This window comes from Aspergillus clavatus, genomic scaffold (assembly GCF_000002715.2).
Source record: "Aspergillus clavatus NRRL 1 1099423829795 genomic scaffold, whole genome shotgun sequence".
Lineage (NCBI taxonomy): Eukaryota > Fungi > Ascomycota > Eurotiomycetes > Eurotiales > Aspergillaceae > Aspergillus > Aspergillus clavatus.
Window position 1 is genome coordinate 1520569 of NW_001517104.1, and position 22095 is coordinate 1542663.

General features: G+C 50.9%; 8 protein-coding genes across 8 annotated transcripts, besides 4 other annotated features; 1 reads left to right on the top strand and 7 right to left on the bottom strand.

The window, feature by feature from the left end:
• Nucleotides 1–179: 179 nt before the first annotated feature.
• Nucleotides 180–202: a microsatellite.
• Nucleotides 203–318: 116 nt separating this feature from the next.
• ACLA_014010 (uncharacterized protein) lies at nucleotides 319–1350 on the bottom strand (the record flags this gene model as incomplete). The annotated part of the gene is made up of 1 exon (XM_001274389.1): nucleotides 319–1350. The coding sequence occupies one exon, from the start codon at nucleotides 1348–1350 to the stop codon at nucleotides 319–321; it is 1032 nt and encodes a 343-aa protein (XP_001274390.1).
• Nucleotides 1351–4609: 3259 nt separating this feature from the next.
• On the bottom strand, nucleotides 4610–5805 carry ACLA_014020 (uncharacterized protein; the record flags this gene model as incomplete). Its single annotated transcript, XM_001274390.1, has 3 exons — nucleotides 4610–5307; nucleotides 5375–5495; nucleotides 5557–5805. 3 exons carry the CDS (start codon nucleotides 5803–5805, stop codon nucleotides 4610–4612), a joined length of 1068 nt encoding a protein of 355 aa, XP_001274391.1.
• Nucleotides 5806–6578: 773 nt separating this feature from the next.
• ACLA_014030 (uncharacterized protein) lies at nucleotides 6579–7418 on the bottom strand (the record flags this gene model as incomplete). Its single annotated transcript, XM_001274391.1, has 2 exons — nucleotides 6579–6841; nucleotides 6896–7418. The coding sequence occupies 2 exons, from the start codon at nucleotides 7416–7418 to the stop codon at nucleotides 6579–6581; spliced, it is 786 nt and encodes a 261-aa protein (XP_001274392.1).
• Nucleotides 7419–8230: 812 nt separating this feature from the next.
• Nucleotides 8231–9381, bottom strand: lea1 (U2 snRNP complex subunit LEA1; the record flags this gene model as incomplete). The annotated part of the gene is made up of 4 exons (XM_001274392.1): nucleotides 8231–8650; nucleotides 8775–9035; nucleotides 9175–9215; nucleotides 9303–9381. 4 exons carry the CDS (start codon nucleotides 9379–9381, stop codon nucleotides 8231–8233), a joined length of 801 nt encoding a protein of 266 aa, XP_001274393.1.
• Nucleotides 9382–10046: 665 nt separating this feature from the next.
• On the bottom strand, nucleotides 10047–12372 carry ACLA_014050 (putative nucleoside diphosphatase (Ynd1); the record flags this gene model as incomplete). Its single annotated transcript, XM_001274393.1, has 4 exons — nucleotides 10047–12007; nucleotides 12079–12205; nucleotides 12261–12295; nucleotides 12342–12372. 4 exons carry the CDS (start codon nucleotides 12370–12372, stop codon nucleotides 10047–10049), a joined length of 2154 nt encoding a protein of 717 aa, XP_001274394.1.
• Nucleotides 12373–12825: 453 nt separating this feature from the next.
• Nucleotides 12826–12882: a microsatellite.
• Nucleotides 12826–12883: a microsatellite.
• An 833-nt stretch (nucleotides 12884–13716) lies between these two features.
• Nucleotides 13717–13738: a microsatellite.
• An 88-nt stretch (nucleotides 13739–13826) lies between these two features.
• Nucleotides 13827–15484, bottom strand: ACLA_014060 (ammonium transporter; the record flags this gene model as incomplete). Its single annotated transcript, XM_001274394.1, has 4 exons — nucleotides 13827–14903; nucleotides 14958–15138; nucleotides 15196–15410; nucleotides 15476–15484. The coding sequence occupies 4 exons, from the start codon at nucleotides 15482–15484 to the stop codon at nucleotides 13827–13829; spliced, it is 1482 nt and encodes a 493-aa protein (XP_001274395.1).
• Nucleotides 15485–17446: 1962 nt separating this feature from the next.
• ACLA_014070 (arylsulfotransferase family protein) lies at nucleotides 17447–19043 on the top strand (the record flags this gene model as incomplete). Its single annotated transcript, XM_001274395.1, has 2 exons — nucleotides 17447–18292; nucleotides 18363–19043. 2 exons carry the CDS (start codon nucleotides 17447–17449, stop codon nucleotides 19041–19043), a joined length of 1527 nt encoding a protein of 508 aa, XP_001274396.1.
• A 255-nt stretch (nucleotides 19044–19298) lies between these two features.
• ACLA_014080 (lysophospholipid acyltransferase family protein) lies at nucleotides 19299–22075 on the bottom strand (the record flags this gene model as incomplete). The annotated part of the gene is made up of 7 exons (XM_001274396.1): nucleotides 19299–19464; nucleotides 19530–19786; nucleotides 19842–20153; nucleotides 20207–20885; nucleotides 20943–21198; nucleotides 21249–21467; nucleotides 21532–22075. The coding sequence occupies 7 exons, from the start codon at nucleotides 22073–22075 to the stop codon at nucleotides 19299–19301; spliced, it is 2433 nt and encodes an 810-aa protein (XP_001274397.1).
• Nucleotides 22076–22095: the final 20 nt, after the last annotated feature.

The following is a 22095-nucleotide window of genomic DNA, read 5'->3' on the forward strand; positions in this document are numbered from 1 at the left end:
ATGATATGCAGATGAGAAATGCTAGCATCCAACCGCCATGCTTCCGTCTGATGATTTCAGAAATCCACCCGGATAAATTCAAAAAGAAAAACAAGAGGATATGTAAGGAAACCCGAATGATTGTAGTCGCTGTAAAAAAAAAAAAGCCAAGCCACTCCAGAACATTGCCATGCCCGCTCATGATGATGATGATGATAATGATAGTGGTAGAAAGTAACCGGTGATGGCTCGAGAAAGACTAAATACGGAAACGTTTTATGACGCTAAGCTCAAGGAAAGTTGATGGGAGGTTTAGTCGGACTGACAGAAGCATACGATCTATGCTCTGAGCCGGTTGGCGCGAAACGCCTTGATATCGATGGATTCCATGGAGATGGATGAAGCATCGTCCACTTCGATCTCTTCAATTCCTGAAGCGTGAGGTTTGTCGCTGTGAGAGTCCGCATTCGGCTTCCCTGTCGATACTGTGAGAGCCGCCTCCGGCTCTTCGTTGGTTTCTGGCGGCACATCGGGCTTCAGGCGTTGCACCTCCCTGGTCGCTAACTCGAGCAAAATCCTAAACTTCTCCACCACAGCCGCCAATTCAGTGGAGCAATCTCCATATCGTAGCACTTGGTAGGCCGCTGTCTCGCAGAGGCTGTGCAACAATTCGAGCTGTTTATCTGCAATATCGAACGCGGTCTCTCTCAAAGGACCGCGCTGTTGAGAGGCCTCGCCGGGCGGGGGACCTCGGTTCCGTGCGCTACGGATGCCAGCGAGCAATTCCCCGTCAGGACTCTCCAGTTGACTTGGCATCACTGGCGGCGGCCGATTCACCCTCGCTTCCCGGCCAAAAGCCCCCGATCGTACCCCCCCTAGCGAGATCTGGGACATCTTGCCTCGTCGCACATTGTTCCTTGCCGTGCCAATATTTCGTACCATCTCCTCCAGCAACTTCTGCGTGTGGCCGTCGTAGTGGATAACAACATTGTGCCGGATGCTGACAAACCCAGCGCTCTCCTCCGTTGAGTCTGGCGACGAATCCTCGTCAGCACTGCGCTTGCGGGGATTGTTGATCAGGCGGATTTGGGACGTCAGGGGCCGCGGTCCAGCAGCGGGTGTTCCTTGGGTCGCTTCAATCGAGCTACCGCAGTCGAGGGCCGAAGGGCAGATCTCCTCGGTGCGGATGGAGCAGACGGAGCTATTCTTGCGCCGCCGGGGTCGCACGGTGGCGTACTTCTTGTAAGCTTCTGTGTATTCTCTATGCTTTGCGGCAGTATGGGCGGCTAGTTCTGACACTCGACCGATCCAGGATGGCAGGTTGTCGGACATATAGGAGAACGCCCCCAGGGCATCCATTGTTGGAGGCATTGCGGATATGTGTGAGGAAATAGAAACGGGCGCGGAGCAGAGTATCAAAGTGTAAATGATTGGGGCCGATTAGAAAGGGAATGTGAGTATTGATTATAGTCGTGACTCGTAGTCGGATAAGGTCAGTCGGTATAGAGTCGGTATGATAAGTGGTTGAAACGGGCCGGTCCTTAAGTATCTTGCCATACGACGGAGGGACAACAAACAAAAACTATGGGGGACCGAGGAACAGGGAAAGGAAGCGACAAAGCCTTCCAGTTCCAGCAGATAATGCGAAAAAGCTATTGACGAAGACGTGAATCACTTGTCGTTTTGAGAAAGAAAATTGAAGGTTGGATGTTGGGAGGAAATCCAAGTTCAAAAGGGAGAACCTATCATACATAAAGAAGGAAACGGGGGGGGGGGTTGCCGATGGAAATCGGAGGAGTCTCGTATTCTTCAGTACAGAATTACCAATACGCTGTACTCTGTACCTACTCTGTACATGCGGAACACCAAGAAAAACACCCGAGAGTAAAAATCATGATGGAGGGCGATCCATCGGTTTACACTTTCGACACACACAGGAATTGCCAGCGAAAATTGCTGGCGACTGGCGAGTGGCACTTGGATTCCCCGAAAAATGAAGCCCGAGGCTTGGCGTGGGTCGATGACTGCAGGAGGCCGCATTGGTTTCGTGACATACAGCGCTGGACGATCGTATCGTATGTTACAATCATACTCCGTAGGTACGGTACCTAGACTGCTGTCTGTCCAGACCCCAGACTCCAGACTCGAAGACTCCTAGTCCTACTCCTCCGTAGATTCTTCGGTCATCCCGTTGTACGGACTACGGAGTACGAAATGTTTGAATTGATAATTTGATAGTACTCCGTACTCCGTAGTCAGAATTAAGGGTTAGGATCGAGCTAAGGATGAAGACCCATGCTGGACACATAATCCCCCTGCTAGTCGATTCTTGGCTGCGTTTCTGACGTACCGTGGTTGAATACTCCGAGATACCAAAGTCATCATTACAAAGCACCATGGTAACTGGTAAGGTACTACCTACCTTACTTGCTCCATCGTTCAGGCTGCCAGGCATCCAGATCTCCCAACTCTGCTCCGTAAGGAGACAAACGACCTGATCATCCAGTGACTACCGATTCTTTCTTCCATCCGATTCTGACCACCAATTATCGAAGCATCTCTACAATCGATCGATCATCATCGAGCCTGTCATTCAACAATCTTGAGAAATTCAAGAAAGTGTCAACTGTCAACAATGAACCAAAGTTCTTCAGCATTGACAGCCTGTCGAGTTGCGGTGAGAAGCTCGTGGAGTCGGCAATCCTACATGCACGGTATCATATTCTGCCTTCTTATATCTAGACCGTTTACGACCAATGAATGCTCGACATATTGCAAGCCGTCTATGCTTGACAGGGCGGGTACAGCGCAGCAGGGGGACTGAGCAGCATCGTAGGCTACCTACTCCGTAGTAGTATCCATTGAACCTGATTTTCCCCCGGTCATTGGCATGAGCATTGTAACGATGATGCACGGTGAGGGGGTGGGGCCGTCAAATCGCGGGTTTGCCTGGAACTGGAAGAGTAAACGGGCAGCAAGGCAACGGCTTCACATGTGGATCATAACGAGGATCCCAAAGCGATATCTGTTGCTTGACTGTTCTGAAGTACAGTGGTAAAGTGGTTACTTGGTCCCTCCACTCTCAAGACACCGATATGAACCGAGATTCGAAGTCGACTCCGAAATGAGAATCAGATATGGGACTATGGCCTTGATGGGCCCGTGAGATGCAGATACTAATGTGAACCTGCCACTTTCTCTCACCCTAAGGCTTGATCACACACTTGACACCTGATGGAAGAACAAAGTTACTGTGATGTGCATCGGACGATGGACTATGCCCGAGAGAGCCATGACACGTAACGGCGCCCAGGTATATGACAGGGACTGGATGCAACCATGCGCCTCTCGACTGGGGAGTTTGAAAGTTGAACCGGCACAATATTTCCTCCTTGCCCTGCAACCCAGAGACTGAGCCGTCCGACTTGGTCATGACTCGCTCGATCAGGTGACTATCAGAGCACCCCATCTGAAAGAGACGGCGACTCCGGTATGGAGTAAACGTCAATTGTCTCCTCGGCTTTACTCGCTGATCCGCGGGATTTTCCGTGGAGAAATCCTTATTTCGACTGTGTGTGCGGTTTCAGACATTCATATTATGTCGGAAAGATGAAAGAGGAGGGTACTCCAGATTGTTGGACTTCTTGTGCACAGACAATGCGAGGGGTGGAAAGGGGGGGAACCGTACCACATCCATATTAAATTCCTCGTTCTCTCATCATGGAATATGATGCACATGCACATGGAAGAGATCATGTCCAACAGTAGTTATACAGATTACAGACATTCGTCTTATCCAAATTTCGAATAGAGAATCCACTAAGGAAGGTACTCCGTAGAACAGGGTGATTTGGAATTATTGCTTTTAGTCGGAATGATCTGCTCCACCGATTGTGTGTCTGGACTCTGGAACTCTGGGTTTCTCATGTTCTTCTTGGCGGGGGAAAAGGGGGTACTTTTGTCTCTTGACTCCTTGAGAAGTTGAGTAACATTACTACATAGTATGTATAACATAGTCTACTCTGTATGAGGATCAGTCCCAATCGGGTAACTGGTAGCGCTTTCCTTTTCTGTCATGATCACCGTGGTGCTTCTTTCCTTCCCGGGTAATTTTACATGAAGGTCACGTTACCAAGGAATGGACACAGCCCGATTGCCATCTGCTTCGTACTGACTACAGAGTACAGAATCTGAAGCCATCCTCAACCTCATCGTCAATAGCAAAATAATAACACTAATTGTGACGCCAGATCATCGGTGTTTATACTCGAACAATGAAAACAAAAAACAACAATGATGTACAGTACATGCAAGAAGTTCAGCATGCAAACCTGTCTTAGAGCCCACAATCCCCCCCCATCCATCCAGCAGAACGGAAGACAGGTTCCTAGAGACATACTGCTGAATGCAAAGAAACAAATCCAAAAAGCCACACCTCGCCCATCCGCTGTACACGGGGTCAAGGGGGCACCTACAAGAACCGTGAGAACAACCGTGCGCCGCCCTATGTGCATAAACAAATGAAAACATGATAAAAAAGAAGCCCCGCAGTCGCAGAAGCAACACTCCGCACACCTTGCCAGGCATGGATACAGAGGGAGCTGTAGGTTGAAAAACAAGAAACAACCTACTACTGTCCTCTGTTCCACACCTCCACCCAACTGTCAAGTGCTTGCTTGGCGGCTTGGAGGGATTGGATCGCTGCGAGCCACTTGGTCTCGGCGTCCTCCAACTTCTGCTGCAGTTCTCTACTGAGAACTGTATGCACCGACAGATGGGCGGCTCCTTCGAGACTGTCCGTCGGGAAGGAGGGCAAGAAACGCGTTCCGGGAGCTGCAGCGGGGGACCTGGTAGCAGCGATCACCTCGGCGGGTGCTGGAGACACGCTGCGAACTGCCGCCTGCTCGACGGCTTCAGCAACGCGCTCCGCCTTTGGCTTTCGACCCCGTCGAGTTCGCTTCGGTGGAGGGTTGGACGCCTCCCCGGTGCCGGTCCCATCGTCGCTCACAGCGGCTGCGGCTTTCGATTCGGTCGGGCCCGAAGGCGCTTCCTCCTCGACTTCGTCAAACTTGCGTTTGCGAAGACCGCCCCGAACCTGCCTTTTCGCGGCAGAGACATCCTGGTCGGATTCGTGGGGACGAGGGGCGGACTGTATCACGGCCTCCGCGTGTCTGCCCTTCAACCGAATCCGAAGGGGCCTCTTCGCTGGTGGGGGAGACTGGTCCTCCGCGCCCACCTCGGCAGAAGCGTCACTGTCATTGCCAGCATCATCCCTCTCACCGACGTGCGCCTCTACCTCCCTCTTACGCTTGCGCGGGGGAACGTTGCCTATGAGAAGAGAAATGGTCAGCTCATACTGTGACAGAAGATAATATGATAAGGGGGAAAGACTCACTATCATCTACCTCGATGACTTGCCTGTGCACGCAACGTATCTTTGATTTCTTGCAGTTGGCACACGCCGGCGTCAGCTTTTTACCATCAGCGCCTTTGGCCGCTGATGGTTGGATGCACCGCTGAACCATCGTTAGCATGCCACTAACCCAAACAAATCAGAAACTAGGGAGTATTACTGACCTTGCGGCCGCGGGAGGGCTGTTCACCCTCTTCCATACTAGGTGCCTGCTCGGCCCCAGTGGCTTCCTCGGCCTCGGACTTGGGGTCGTCAGGTTTCTCGACTTGAGCCACCTGCTCACTGTGGTTGTCTGTGGGTTCGACCCCAAGGTGAACCCTGGCACAAGCCAGGCACATGTCGGTCACCAAGCCGACGAAGCCTTTTGGGCGCGGAGCCCCGCACTTGACACAATGCTTGTCTTGGTCGGCCATTCTCTGCAGGAATTTTGTGTATTAGTAAGACCCTCAATGCGAGTACCAGGAGGGATGAAAGCACTGCAACCTACCGACAGATATGTGCTGTAAGATTAGCTGATTGATAATGCTTTGGTTGCAGCAGAGAGGACAGTAGGGAGAGCAGCAAAGTAGATGGACGCTGGTCTGATGGTGGAGAAAAGAAAGGAAGAGTAGAGATGGAAGAAAGAGAAGGAGAAGGGATGAAAGCGACCTTGGAAACTCACGAGCGCGAGGCTCAAACGTCAGCAACAATGGTGGAGTGAATGTCTAGGGGATATGGCACATTCACTCCAACGCTACTGCTTGTGTCAAAAGCTCTTTCTCGTCTCCAGCTGGCTCCACTGGGCGGGAATGAAGAGAAGATCCTCAGGTGAGATAGATGTCAATCCACTATCCAGTTCAGAGATTCAAGCCTCCAGTGCCCAATCTGGAAAATGTTTGCTATTGACCGGAGAAGCTCCAGAGTTTGACCCACAGGAATGGAGTCTAGATGCGCGAGATCGATGAGGCTGGAAGAATCTGGCGCTGCTACCGCTCTTTATATTCACTCATCACGTTCTATATCAAAGCAACCAAAACAAAGGAGCGAAACAAGGCAAGAATCCGATTGTTACATCAGCCATCCACACAAAGAAATTTACATTAGTAAAAGAAGCATCAAAGACCAGTAACTCCACTTTGGTGCCTGACATATCATGTCGTTGCAGGAAGAATAAGAAGAGCCCGGGTCAGTCCGATGATTGTGTACTTCATGGCCATAATTCCGTTGCCTCCCATTTACCTCCATGCGCATCATCGTCCGATCCACTGTCAAGGGTCCAATTCCAGCGTTGAGGATTTTCATAGTCTGAGAGGTCCAGTCGCTCGACCTCGGTGGGTATAATAACGACTACGCGGAAGTTCCCACGAGCAACAGGGTCATGCAGATCTTCCACCTTCTGGCCAAGTTTCAAACTGGGGTCGCTAGGTTGTTCCGATCTAGGCTGTCCAGGTGGAGGACTTTTGAAAGATCCTGAGCATGCGGTCAGCTAAATTCTACGAGCAATGCTTGGGGTCGACAACTCACCTCGAAGAACTGGCGTATGATTCGCGAAATACGTCGTTACCTGTCTCTCCCAACCCCAATCCTTCTCATTACCACCACCATCACCCCGAGTCCTCATTCCCTTACTGATCTTCTTTCTCGCCTTCTCTTCCTCCTCTCCGCCTTGTGGATCCCCAAACACAAACGCCTCCCCTCGCACCCGCCACTGGTTCCCAGACTCTTTCAACCAGAATACCGCCTCAACCGCATTCCCAGACTGCTTTAACTGCCCCACCTTCTCCATCCGCACGTCTGTAGTAAAGGAAATCATATCACTTTCGTACACAGAAGGATTCTCGCGCTCGTCTTGGGCCGCTAGCGCCTTCTTCGCGCTTGCGTGTAGATCTGGCGACGGGAACCACCCGCGGAAGCCGCAGGTTCGCGTGCGCGGGACAGGGCGGCCCTGTGCGTCATGGGCAACGGTCGATAGGGTGAATTCAGGTGATGAGGATTGAGAGAGGTGTGCGCCGAAAAGGTCACGCCAAGGGGCCCGTGGCGGAGGCATGGTGGGTGCAGCTGTTGATAATGGATGGTTGCAATTTATAATCGACGCTGTGGACCTGCTCTGCAGATGGAGAGCTAGAGATGCTAGGCGTTTCCTAGGAATGCGTATTCTTGAAGCCAGTGTGCCTTAGCTGTCAATGCGGGGGTCGATGACTCCGTCCTCGGGAATAAGTAGCTGGGGTATGTATCAGCTGAACGATAGATGTGCTCTTTTCAGAATTGAAACCACGGCAGACTGCTGGCTATCGTGAGGGTTATTCTCAGCTGTAGGTAGTGGTCGAGATTGTGTCATTTCTCCCACAGCTGGCCGAGCTGATGACGTTGGAAATGATCGATCAGATGCACGTGTTCTTATCTTATCAGATCGGAGGGTGTTCTTGGCATAACCTAGATAGCATCTTGTCTTCACTTTTTCAATTTTTCGTTCTGACTTCTGCAGCTCAAGTTAGAATCGAAAGGGTTGAGGTGCCCTGGGTGTAGGAAGTATAGGAATTCAATTATCACAGGCTCTGAGGGGTTCAATGTGCGTTCGATCCAGGGCGTTTCAACGCGGTCTAATAAAATCCTTGAGGACCATGAAGGAGACTTACTTGATGTATATTCTTAACCTTGCAGAGTACTAACTACTAAGGTTCAAGATCTGCCTGACCACTCGACGATTTTGTATTGTAGCATGAATCAAGATGCATAACTCCAGCAAGTAAATAATCAACACAAACCATACAACAACAACCGATGAAGTCCCGGAACCAGTCAAGCAAGCACAGAATTCTTCTGCAGAGAAAGAAGAAAGTTTGTAGAACGCCGAATAAATCACATCTGCATCTTATCCTCATCGTCACTGTCATCCCCAGCATCCAAGGCCCCGCCGGGTATCCGCCCCTCATTCAACTCCTTCTCCAGCCTAGTAATCTCCTGCAGACTCCTGGCCTCCCGGATCATCTTCTCCACCCGCTTCCTCTCCTTCTCGGTCAACTTGACCCGCACCGCCTTGTCCGCGGGCGCGCGCTCCGCAGCGCCGCCAGACGGCACTTCGAAGGTTCGTGACTTGATGCCCATGAGCTTGGACGCGAGGGCAGACGGCTCCTCCGCCGTACCAAAGAGTTCCCGTGCCTTTGCGCGCTCTGCATCCTTCACCTTCTGGTAGTCGAGAAAGCGGACGGTGGGGATCCTCCAGATGATCCAGTATCGGTAGTGCTGGGGGGAGATGGTCAGGTCAGACAGGACTCTTGGCTAGCGTGTGTGGCGTGGCGTGACGGCGGGCGAAACGTAACCACGCCATAGGGACACCGGGGGTGGGGGTTTCGTAGAAAGTGTGTGCTAGGCAGATTTTTGAAAGAAGGGGCAAACAACTCACCTCTTTCCGTGTAACGGGATTCTCCATCAACACCAGATGCGTCAACCGCGCCAGGTTGCGGAGCGGATCCAAGTCCGCCAGCTCGGACATGTTGTTCGCCGTTAGCACCAGCGTCGACAGATTGGGTATGGAGGAGGCGATGGCCGGCTGGATGTGCTTGACCCGGTTGCGCGCGAGGAGGAGGGTGCGCAGGCGAGGGAAGAAGGGGAAATTCGCCAGCGAGGAGATATCATTATCGGTGAAGTCAATCGCATCTTGGTCCTATTTTTTTTTTCGTTTCGCCCCCCGGCGCGACAGATAAGCTTCAATTCTCGGACCCGGTATAGTATAGAACAAGTCGATTCGGAGCCCGGCTTGCTACTTGGTAGAGTAGCAGGAGTCGAGACGCAGAATAACGTACCTTTGCAATACCCAGATTCTCAATCGCGGGGATCTTGTGCCCTACAATACGCAAAATACAAAACGATATCAATCCAGCTCATTGAAAGTGTAGTCTCTGTCCTTCTCAGGCCAAGGTGTAGAACGCACCTCGAAGATCTAGCTCGCGATCCTTGAGCGGATTGATGTAGGAAAGGGAATTCTGGATGAGTTCGACGGTCAATCGCATTGCGGCGGTGAGGTGTTATTTTGTGATTTCTCTATTCGCGTATCATGCGCGCAAAAAAAGTATAGAAGATTAAAATGATGTTGGAGAGCAATTTCGGAATGGAAAGTTAGCAATTGAGAGAGCAAGTTCAATACAGCGGAGAAGGAAGCCGGAGCTCTTTTGCATATGGCTGAATTATTGAAGCAGCATTACCTCCAGATTTTGCCCGGCGGTGAGTGGCTGAGTCAGCACCTACATAAGCACGTGATTTATTTTCCATATTTCTTCGATTACCAGCGATCAATCAATTGTCAGATAAATCAACCTGAATCAAGGCCTGGACATGATGGAATGAATTGGCACAGTCAGAATGTTTGAGACTATGGTACAGGAAATTCATTAAAGGTATATAGATAGCCAATGCTCAACTTCCAGAGAACAGCAGGCGGAAACATGACAGAATAAAACAGCAATGCTGTGTGCTCCAGAGCACAAACAAGCTCATAATATGATACCAGGAAGCGAAAACGTTCAAGTATGACATGCATCGTAAAACATAGGAATCCGAACTGTCAGAACTCGGTTCTGCGAGGAGGATTTCCCCGTTCCCATCAAGGGACGGTTGGCACTGAAACCAAGAACTCCGGATGATATGCAGATTAGATGACGAAAATCATGGAGCGACGTTAATCTTCAGCCAAAGGTGATGTGATAGGAGTTCGGTGGGATCGCGTTGGGCTACCTGCACGCGAACGACGACCGTTGGTGGTCGGCCCCAATGCCACAGGAGCCAAGTGGTCCCTACTCTCCGTCCTCACGACCAAGCCTGCACGATCTATGGCGTTTACGCCAGAGTCAGCAGAGATCCCCAACCCAATGGTCGCCGTGGAAGAATTGTCCAAAGAGAATTTGAAGCTAGGAGTGGCAGGGCCGCTCCAACTCGAGGTTCGCTTCGGTGGCATAAAGCTGCTGGAGTCTGTCTCGGAGGAGTGTCGTCTATCCAGCGAGGCTCGACCGAAGTGAGAAGCGCCCAAATCGTACTCACGGGCACCGTCCTCGAGAACACGCTCATAGGATGGTGACCGACGGCCGAAGAACGGCAGCTTCCCTCCAAAGAAGCCCCGTCGCTTAGGGTAATTCGCACGAGACGGACCGCCACGCTTGAAAAGGGTATTGAACTTGTGAAACATTCTCGACCGACGACTCCGGCCACAGAGGAAGAATGCTGCCATAGCGACAATAAGCAGGAATAGAACAAAGCCTGGAGCCCGGCGCGGCGAGCTTCCATCGAAGAGGGCGTCCTGCCAATTGCTGCCATGCAGGGTCTCGGTGTTGGGGAATAGTTCGACGCTAGGGTATTGAAAATCGTTAGGGACCCCCGCAACATTGCTTCCAAACCCGACCGGAAGAACTTCTTCGGACTCTGTAGGGACCTGAGAGGACGCATAAAGAACCATTTTCCCCAATGTCCAGCTGACCTCCGTGGAATCAATCTTATGCACCGCCTGGAAGGGATCGAGGAACCCCTTGTTCTTGCCGTGGGAAAGGACCTCCTTGGTTCCATTGTGACCAGAACCAGTCGTATCCTCTAGACCTACACGAGGAATACCAATACCGTCGTGCAGCATATTGATGATCCACGAGGCTTTGAAGCAAACCTCGTAGGCTGATTGTTGATCAACCTTCTTTCCCCACTTGTGTTTTTCGACGCCCTTTTCGATAGCTTCCCAATCCTGCGAGCAGAACTGTTGTACGCGCTGTTGGTAGGTGTTAAAATCGTATGCTTTGTCCTTGTGGCCCATCTCCAAGATCTCATGCGTCGTATGCCAGTATTCGCTGATACCAATAAAGTGGTTGACGTCGAAATCAATTGCGGGCACATGTACTCCGTGCAAAAGGCAGGGTTGGTCAGCACAAGGCGCGTCCTTATCCAACAATGGGTATGTCTGTCGCAAGCATTCGTCGAAGCGCCCGGTTCCAAGCAACGATAGCTCCACCTTCCCGTCACTTGGCATTGGTTTCCCGTCGATCGTGGTTCGGAGCCCTTGTGGGAGACAAGGGTCGGGGAGTTCCTTAGCCGACCCGAGTGCAGTTTGGAGGGCCTCCAGATAACGCCTCCGAGCTTCGTGCACACCATATTCCAGCCACGACGTGACAAACACCCGATGCTCCTGAGTGGATCCGTCGACGTTGCGCAGACGGAGCAAGGTCAGATCGTCGGCGTGCTTTTCGGTTTCGGTGATATTAGGAGCAAAAGCGATTTGCGCGGACGCTCCACCCATATCCAAGAAACCGTATGTGTGATGGCCTTTGCCGTGGTCATGGCCTTTGGGTTCGTCGAAGCTACCCAGCAAGTAATTGGTCGCGATCCATCCGTACAAAGCTTCAGTTACACCTGGAATGACTTGAATGTGTACCCCGCAGTCGGGGAGGAGGAAGTCGTAATTCTCGTTGGCGTAGGTACAGATTTGATTGAGAAGTAGCTCGCGCTCCAGGTTGGGGAGAAGTCGCATTCCAGCAGTCGCGAGGAGGAAGATGGGCGTATCTTTGATCTCACTGGCAGGCACAATCTTACGAGCATGGTCGAGAAGCTCCGCGAGATGGTCGGGACCGATCGCCTCGGGTCGTTCTGCGAACGATGATACACCTTCGAAATTGGTCAGTCAGGGATGTGATCGGTCGCGTACAAAGATACAGATACTGCCACCGAAAACTTACCAGGGTGTATCTTCTTGGTCCATTCCGGTTTAGTCTTGAGCTCTGGCAACGTTTTCAGTTCGTCGGTGTCGGCTTGTTTGCGCGCGACAGTGTGATCTAGCCACCGATACACGTGTACACGAGTCCCCTATCGCTGCTGTCAGCCGGAGACAAATGAGACAACTTTGACACTCGAAACTCACGGAAGATCCTGCATCCAGGACGACGCCATAATGCCCTGTGAAGCAATTCTAGTGATTAGCTTTCTGACTGGAAAGGCGAACGTCGACTATCAAGGGACAGGGTGGAATACATTTGCCCATTGGAACGAGAAGCGAACGTCAATTTTAATAATGTAATTATTATTGAGTCAAAAGCATGTCCACCTGATTGATAAACGACTCGGGAAGTGTGAGCGAACGAACGAAGAAAAGTGAGTTCGGAGAGAGCTGCAGGGTCGCGATGAAGAAGTGCGTTATCGAAACGTTCTGAGGACAGGGTCCACCGGGAAGTCGAGGCAAGATGATGGAGAACGGTGGAGACCACTGCGGAGGAGTATTCAAGGCTAGTAGAAGTAGAAGGGAGATAAACGAATGGCCTTGCTGGAAGAAGTCTAGCAAGATATGAAGCAGAGCAGCGTGGAGGAAGAGGAAGAGGAAGACGGGGGGGAGAAATGCTTGAAGAAGAGAGGATAAGGTCTTCTAACAAGATGGTCTAGATGGAGATCGTTAGAGAGAGAGAGAGAGATAAAAAAAGGAGGGGAGGGAGAAATAAAATAAAATAAAATAAAATGAAATAAAATAAAATAAAATAAAATAAAAAAAATGGAAATGATAAGACGGGAACGGATGGCGACAGGACAGGACAGAACTTAATTACAGGAAAACGCGACTGGTGGCCGATCACTGGTGGAACCATGCAGCCTCAATTACCGCTAGGCTGTTCTGGGTCAGGTCCGGACCCAAATGGATGTCATGATACGGAAATTGTGGTCGCAGGCCTCGTCATCACCCCGGATATAGATTCCACCGTTGCCGCCTCATTCTTCCATCAGGAGATGCTCGGATCGAGAGAGAGAGAGTAAGTCACCAGGTCATAAGAAGGCTCTAAAAAGGCTCGAAAATAGAATCCCAAGATACATAGCTCTTGTATATCATGACCTTTGATAAGTCTCACTGATCACTGAATTGGTCCTCGAACGTGCCAATACTGAAAATAGACCCCCCCCCCCCCCAAACGGCGCTAGAACAAACTAAGCATCGAATCTTACGTGCCCCCAGCCAGCGTGACGTAAGCCTGCCCCACCCTCTAAGTTTTATACGCTCTTTGATTGGCCCAGCTTGGTATTTTTTGCTCTCCTCCATTGGGTGGTGATAGCCTGATAAGCATTTACTCTAAATATCCATCCATTTATTCTTCAACCATTAGGTAGTGATTGTTTGACAGAGATCACCACTCCAAGTACTCCGTACTCCATAGATACTACTAGGTAGTACCTAGACTCCTAGATAACTACTGTGTAGATACTCACCTGGAAGGGTCTGACATTGGATGTCAATGCGGGATGGCTTCCCAGGTTGTACCAAGGATGAACCACCCACACAGTTGCACCGCGCCTACTAGCCGACGTTGTATCCGTCAACTGAGACACCTCCCTTGACTCAACTCAACTCAACTCAACGGACTTAACACCGTTGACTAACTATTAAGATTTACACCGAATGAAACACATTTACACACCTGCGAACATAAGTGCCTATGTACATGCATCATTTCTCCGTCCGTGTTTCATCCTTCGATACCCACGATCCGTCCGAAACCCCGACTATCGTTGGAGCGGTGGTGCTCAGAGACGTTTCCATCAAGCTCCAATCGCCGATTTGCTCGTCGAAGAACTGCGCCTGATCCAGTCCGATCATCTCGCATTCCTCATCAATCCGCAGTTTCAAGCCCGGAATGTATTTGAGCATGTAGAGTAAGATGCAGGACACCACGAACGAGTACGCGGAGATGGCGCAGATCTCCGCCAGCTGGTAGCCAACCTGAATCCCATTCCCATCAATCGCTCCACCGGAGAAGGTGAATCCGTCCAGCGACGAGATCTGTTCAGTCGCGAAGAGTCCAGTGAGAAACGCCCCCACCATGCCACCGATGCCGTGGAGCTTGAAAACATCCATGCCCTCGTCGATGCCCATCCACTCGTCAATGTTCTGAAGCAGGGAGCACACTATGCCCGTGATAAAGCCAATGCATGCCGCTAGCCAAAGAGACACATATCCCGCGGCTGGGGTGATGCCGACAAGACCGGCAATGGCTCCCTCGCAGGCTCCCACCACGGAGAACTTCCGCTTGTGTCGGATGTAATCGACCATCACCCATCCCAGAATACCTGTACTGGCCGCGGTGTTGGTGTTGAAGATGACCACCATCGAGCGTACGCTGGCATTGAGAGTCGAGCCACCCTGTGATGAATCAGCAAAGACCTCCCTGGGTACCATTGTTGATGGGTTGAACTTGAACTGTACATTGAAGCCAAGCCACCCACAGCAGATTAGGACGGTCCCGGTGAAGACCAAAGTGGTATTGTGCGGTTTGCAGAGCGAGACCGTGCCGTGGTCCTTTCGCTTTCCCAGAACGAACGCATAAGCCAGCGCGGAGCAACCGGAGGCGATATGAACAGGCCCTCCACCCGCGAAGTCCAGGGCCGGTAGGTTATATAGCCAACCATGGCTGCTCCATGTCCACCGTGCTAGCGGGCAGTAGACGATCGTGGCCCAGAAGAAGCTGAAAATCATGGACGGCAGGATATTTCCTCGTTCAAAGGCACCGCCAACCACGATCATGACCTGTTCTGTGTCAGCTCCCACCAAACTGTCTGTTACCTCCTATAAGACACTCACTGTGCAAGCGCAGAAGAGCAGCTGGTACAAACAAAAGACAATCTCAGGAAGCACTGCGGAACCAGGCGAGGGAGCCACGAGAACACCCATCAGGCCGAAATTCTTCAACGTGCCGATGAATGGACCACCGTCTCTGGAGTAAGTCAGGGAGTAACCCCAGAACATCCATTGGAACGTAGTTCTATTGCATGTTTAGTATCGACGGAAGCCGACCTGGTCTCGAGCTGAGAGCACCTACACTGCTAGGACCATCCAAGCCTGGAAGAGCAGGGCCAAGGCGGATTTCCTCCGCGCCAGACCGCTGTAGAGCAGGCCAATGCCAGGAAGAATAAGCCAGACAATGAAGGCACAGATCATGATGTAGATGTAATGGTATTCGAACCCGACATATTGTGCATTGACGTCCACCTTTGTCGGATCACCCCCTTCCGGCATCGAAGCATCGTATACGGGCTATTTCGACAAGGACCATCATGAGCCAAAACGAAACATTTCTTCAAAGGCGGCGTAACACTTACCTCACTCATACTGGGCCGCGATTCTGGATATGTATTGCACAGCTATATTCCCAATGTGCTCCCGTTCTCAGTTTGGGCTACAGAACAAAACCTCAAGCAATATCGATGAGACATCTTCGAATTCCCCCCCTCGCATTTATCTCTCTTGCGTCCCCAACGCTTGGCAATCCAGACTCAACCAGTACGTGTTCTATCACGATAGAAGCCTGAACAACTCCATGTGCATCCCTCCTTTCCCCGAAATCATGGGAGACAGTTCGAGCTGCAACAGCACAAGGAACCTTATCTATACCCGCCAAGGATATAGTACCCCAACTCCAGCGCCATAACCACGATAAGGTCGTGCAAGAGGCGAATGGCAGGCTCTCACCTTTTGGCTCAGCTGCTGTTGCCAAGGGGTGATCACATTGCAGTTCGCAGGTCCTGCTGATAAGGTGCAAGGCTGCAGTGCTATCCCATGAGAGATCGTATCAACCCCGGATCTTGCATCTTGTTACGGTCTAGAGCTGCATTGAGTTGCGGTAACAGGAGATGTGACGCGCGAGGCTCAATGATGGTCATTGGTGGCAGATAACGCCCTCCTTCGAAGTATATTTTCTCGATCGTCCTGCAAAGTCCGAGCTAGATCAGTGATTGTCTCGCGATATAAACTCAGGATTTGTGAGTGAAGTTATACTTCGAGTTTATCTCATCTCCAGTATAATAGAGAATTGAGACGGTTACCCTTTGATAACTATATGATAGCTGTATCTTGACCAATGTCAAGAAAGATATCTCGGTTGATTATCTTCCCCTTCGCTGTAGTGACACACACATTAGAGACCCGATAATTGGATCGTAAGGACGATAATAAGTGCGAACAAGCTGGTTGCGCGCAAAGTATCATTTTCTGAAGCGTCAATGCGATATGCTTCATCGTAGCCCCTAAGCATATATTCAAGTAACTTGTACGTGATGGATACAGGCAACCCTTCGGCATACTGGATATAATCTAGCATCTTCATAGCAAAAACCTCGTTAGCTTCAGGCTGGACACAAAGATTTGATAATACCACAAGCCTTTCAGCCTTCTGAGCTCGGAAGGCACACCATCAAAATCCTGGGGAATTCAATCTCCTCTCTCGGCAGTCAACTATGGGATGTGATCAACTACCTTGAAATGAATCAGATATGTGATAGTTGATGATTTTGAGGGAGCCAGTCCAGTTTCTTTCGTGATAGTCTTGGTATTGTCGACAGTATCAACTTTCCTAATTCGGAGTGATCAATAACAAGCTCCCCTAACCCAGCCAGTTTCTGCTCGCTAAATCCACTCGTCCTCCTTGGCTACAAACAACGGAGTACAGGCGACGGAATTCGCTTAGCCTCAACCAATTCCCAGATTCCCAAAAGATGGGGATCCGTGATAGTATCATGGCCCGCCAAGTCTGGCACCTAAGCCTCAAGCCATGCAGATCCACCATTCTTGATGGAATATTTCCGCATATCTTCTTTGATTGCTTGACAGGAATTGGGAGATTGGCTGTTCTCCGGCGGGAGGTTACCAGCCAACTCCACTGTCCCTGCGGAGTTTGAACTTCGCTAACTCGGCTGCCTCTGACTATAGACGAGACGACGGGATGCAATGGTCCATGGGGGATTTCCAAGCCGTCGGTTGTGGCATTGTTGAGCAAATTGAAGCTAACAGAAGATTGCTTTGGTGGCCGATCTCTCATGATACAGAATGATCGTGGCTGGAATGAGATAGGATCTATCTCGAGCAGTTACAGAAACGCCGTGGTATTCAGTTGAACCCAATTCCTACCGCGAAGAAACTTCATTAAATGGAAGGACAGAAACCGAAGAAGAGGTGTGATGGCGGGATATAAAAGAGACCAACATTCTCTTTCTGATTTCTGCAAGGGGGCGCTTCACCTACTTTCCATTGATTCATCACTCATTCAGGCAAGACGAACCGTATCGAAAACTACAATGAGGTCTCCGGAATTTCTCAATTTGTTCCATCTGATAGCCCTGCTCGCTGGCGGCCTTTGTGTCTCTGCGAAGTCGATAGCTAGCGCAGCCTCAGTATGGCCCCTGCAAACATTCAGAAGCACCCCGATCACTGCTCCTTATATGAACGTTACCAAGAATGGTAAGACAGAACCCGGGTACCTCTTCATCTCGCCCTATGATTTGCTCCAAAAGACCGGCCACCCCATGATCTATGCGGATGACGGGGAGCTCGTTTGGCATGGCCCGTTGATGAATGTATCCGCTTTCCAACCCCAGATGCTGGACGGCGAGCCCGTTCTCGCTTATTGGGACGGTTATCTCTTCACGGGATTCGGCTTCGGCGGGATCACTATCCTGAACAGCTCATATCAAGAGATCCACCGAGTCACGCTGTCAGGAGACGATGAAAAGTACGTCACCATCGACGACTCAAGGACTTACGAGTCCTATCTCGACGTCCATGAAAGCCAGATCACGGATCAGGGGACTATACTCGTAACAGCGGTCAATGTCACGCAGATGGACCTAAGCTCCATTGGCGGTCCGAAGGACGGCTGGGTTCAAGATAGCCTGTTCTACGAGATTGATATCAAAACGAACAAGGTCCTCTTCCGCTGGAGCACGGTCGAGCATGTCTCCGAAGTACCCCTCTCAAACGCCGTGTTTGCATTAGGCGATACAGGGCACAGCAAAGATAACCCTTACAAATATCCACATCTCAACTCCGTAGCCAAGTACGGAGACTCATATCTCATCTCATCCCGCCTCATGTGCAGCATCTTCCTCATCGATAAGAACGGCAATGTGACGTGGACACTACACGTAAGTCACGTCTGCTCACCATCGCAGCTTCACCCCTCTTGTATAACTTCACACTAATCGCCACCCGTAGGGCCAAACCGGCGGTGACTTCAAGCTTGGCCCTGGCACCCGCTTCTGCTACCAGCACGACCTACGCTTCATTGCTCACACCGAGGACCGCATCACTCTGCACCTGCACAATAACGAGAACACAGCGTTCACTACCCACCCGATCCTGACCACCGGCCTGATACTGGAACTCGATATGCAGAACCGCACGGTATCCCTGCTGAAGAAATTCTGGGACGCAGAGGACCCCGTCTTCGCCCCCTCACAGGGCAGCTACCAGAGCCTGCCTAACGGCCATGTCTTGATGGAGCACGGCGCGGTCCCCAAGCTGGAAGAATACGATGAGAATGGTGCGGTGGTCATGAGAGCCCGGTTTGGATATGACTATGTCATGAACTCGTACAGAGGCTACCGCTCGGCCTGGACAGGGCGGCCCAACACAAAGCCTGATGTGCTTGCGTGCCCGGAGCAAGGGGGGATGGCTGTATATGTGAGCTGGAACGGAGCGACGGATGTGCAGTCGTGGAAAGTCATGACCGGCTCCGCGGAGGATAAGCTGAGTGCGGCGCAGATTGCGCCAAAGAATGGATTTGAAACGAAAGTGTGGCTCGATAAGATTTCAGAAAAGGTCACTGTCGAAGCTGTTGGGGGAGTCGGCCACGGAACCAAGTCTGAAGTAGTCACGGTGGGACAGGGATGTTGATGTTTGACTTGATTGATGTTCATTGCATTGCGCCCTTAACAAATATATACACCATGTTGATAGGGAACCTTACGAGACCCATGCTTTCAAATCCAGAAGAACATATGTAATTTCGCGTGTTAACTGTAGTCACAGAAGTAGTCACGACGGTAGTGATGATAAGGGTATTGATAGAAAAAGAATACTAAAAGGGCATAAAACACCAACACTGCAAAGCAATAAGAATAACTTCCACCCTAATTGAAACATGCAACCCTAGAGCTTCGCTGGCGCAATGACATTTCGGCGCATCTTCCGCGTCGAGACATCAATGTCATTTGCTTGGTCAGGGCTAGCTGCGCTTTCGAACAATTTTCGGCCGACAGTATCGGACATTGTGAGGACACGCGATGATACCGTGGCACCGTCGCGCCGATTTTTCCTTTCCCGCATGTTAGCAAAGCTAGTAAATCACTGGAGAAAAAAAAAATATCTGCTGAGACTCACCCTTCACGTCTGGACTGCGCGATCAACTCCGTGAAGTCCCAGAGGCGTCCACGCGGTAAAAGCTGGGCTGTTACTGGGTCTCGCTCTGGCGTCCATTCAGGAGCAAGTTTGATTGTCGGCGAGGAGCGAGACTCCTTGCTCTTCGCAACAAGGATGATGCCTTCTTCTACGAAACGTTGATACGAGTTCTTGAGAGTCTCTTTGTTCACAGCCTCGAAGTAGGAAAGATCCCCTTGGTGGTACAATGTTTTGCCAAGCTGTGACAAAGGTCAGGTATTACTTCAAGTCTGTGAAACCAGGGGAGAGACTTACTATTTGCGCACTGTCCTGAGCTTTCTTCTGGTCGATCCAGATATCCTTCGGCTCGTTCAAAGGCGGGATGAGGCCCATCAGGGACACCGCTCCCAGCCAGGAAGCCTCGATGAAAGGCCAAACGAGAAAGCAATAGAAGTCGTAATTTTCTCTGCCACAGTTACGTTCGGCGTCGGTCAATTCAATAGCGAGTGGCTTTCCGGAGGGATCCCTCGAGACTGCAATGATGTCGTCCTTCTCGAGTCCCCGAAGGGTTTTGTCAAGGTTGGTGGTCAATCCTTCAGGCGGGAAGATAAATTCACCACGGAATAGCTGTCGCACGTTAGTTTGGCTGTCAAAAGATATTGAGCTCATTGAAACCATACCTGTGACAAAAATGAAACCTGTCTCAGGAGATCCTCGTACGGCATTCGCTGATGTGCGGGACCACCACCTTGTTTGACCTTGGTGTACATAGCTGCAGAAACGAGTGCTTCGGTTATGAACAAATGGATTGTCATGTTGCGGTAGAAGGAGAGCTGGAAGCGATCCACGGCGTAATAGGTGGGTTCAGCCAGGCCAGCAACTATGCCCACAAGCTTGGGACCCATAACTTCGAGAGCTCGGTCAACGACGATCTCAGTGGGGGACCGGTAGAAGTGGGCTACACGCCCTCCCTTCGCTCGGACACGTTCACAGAGCCATTCCACGCGGCGTACAAGCTCTCCTTTGCCGACACCACGTCCTCGGAGAGTCAATAACACTGTACCGACTAGAGCCGTGGGCATCATCACCGACACATTGTTGATGTCTGACAGGACTCTGTACCCCAAGGTCCTTAGAATACGACCTCTTTCTGTGTAACTGAGCTTTTGACCGGGTTGCGTATCAATTTGATTTGGTAATCGACTGAGCTGCTGGGTAATGAACTCCCGCAGACTCCATGGCTCATGGAATCGAACATCAACGCGTCCCAATTTCAAAGACAGGACAGAAGATGATGAGAGTAAGTCGGCCAGATTCTCCTTTCGTTTCGGCTGACCGAGAAGCTCGCTGATGTAAGACCTGCTCAAACCATTAGTGGATAGTGCGGTAGGCAAGAATGTCTATTTGCATCCATACTCGGTTTCAATGACCTTGTCGTACTGTGTGCTCACGGGGCAAATTATAGTGTCCTCAACACGGCCAGAGAGCACGCTGTCCACAATGAAGCTAAGAATCCCAAACTTTGGGGATAAAAGCTTTCCCGTCCGAGATCGCCCGCCTTCGATAAAGCATTCAAAGTTGAATCCTTTTTGGAGAAGCGTATCAATGTATGCCTGTACCACAGTGTTATATAACGGATCGTTTCCGAAGCTCCTTCTAATCCACATGGCACCTGAGACAGTTAGCTGTGGACAGGGCGACATATCTGACATCGCGTCATACCTGCGTGCTGTAAGAAAGGTCCAAGCAATGGAATATTGAGGTTATCACCAGCCACGACGATCGGCAACCCAATCCCTAGACGATAGCAGATGAGCTGAAGTGAGACGTAGTCGACATGCGATTTGTGACACGGTAAGAAAACGATTGACTGCTTCTTCTTCGCCGCTTCTTCGGCGACAGAACGGAGTCGCAGGACTTCTTCACTGGAAACGTGGATTCCTAGAGCAGGGTATAAGTGACATGCACGCGATATCCAAGCACCAACACAGGACTGCAAACTCACCTTGATGATAAGCCCGCGTGAGGAGTTGGGTACACAGATAGTATGCGCCACGGATGAACTTCTTGCTCTCCATCTTGCAAATTATGCTGTCCATCATTGTATCTACCACTTCCTTCAGATTGCTCTCTATTTCGGCCCGGCGCTGCTTCTTCCTCTTGGATACAGGATTTTCGCCTATCTGCAACAACCCTTCCTTTTCCTCCACTGCGAGTCGCATTTCCGCAAGTTCTTTCACCTTCTCTTGCAGGATTGGACTTGCAAGAATGCTCGCCTTGATCCTATCCGAGAATCCAGAATAGAATATGGGCTGTCCGATCACATCGTTGTAGGCTCGCCATCCGGTTCCCGACATGTAGAGGCTGACCTCGCGCAAGAAGTCAAAGGGATTCTCGCGAAAGCGCGCCATATTGGAGACGAGATTGCGCTCCGTGATTGGCCCATCCTGGGGACCTCCAGTGTACCCGCTAGGATGGATCGTGACCTTATCACCGACAATCTCCAGGTCTGGAGCCGATTGCTCTAAGGACGTCTTGTCTGCCGGCATCTTGAATCGTGGTTCGGAGG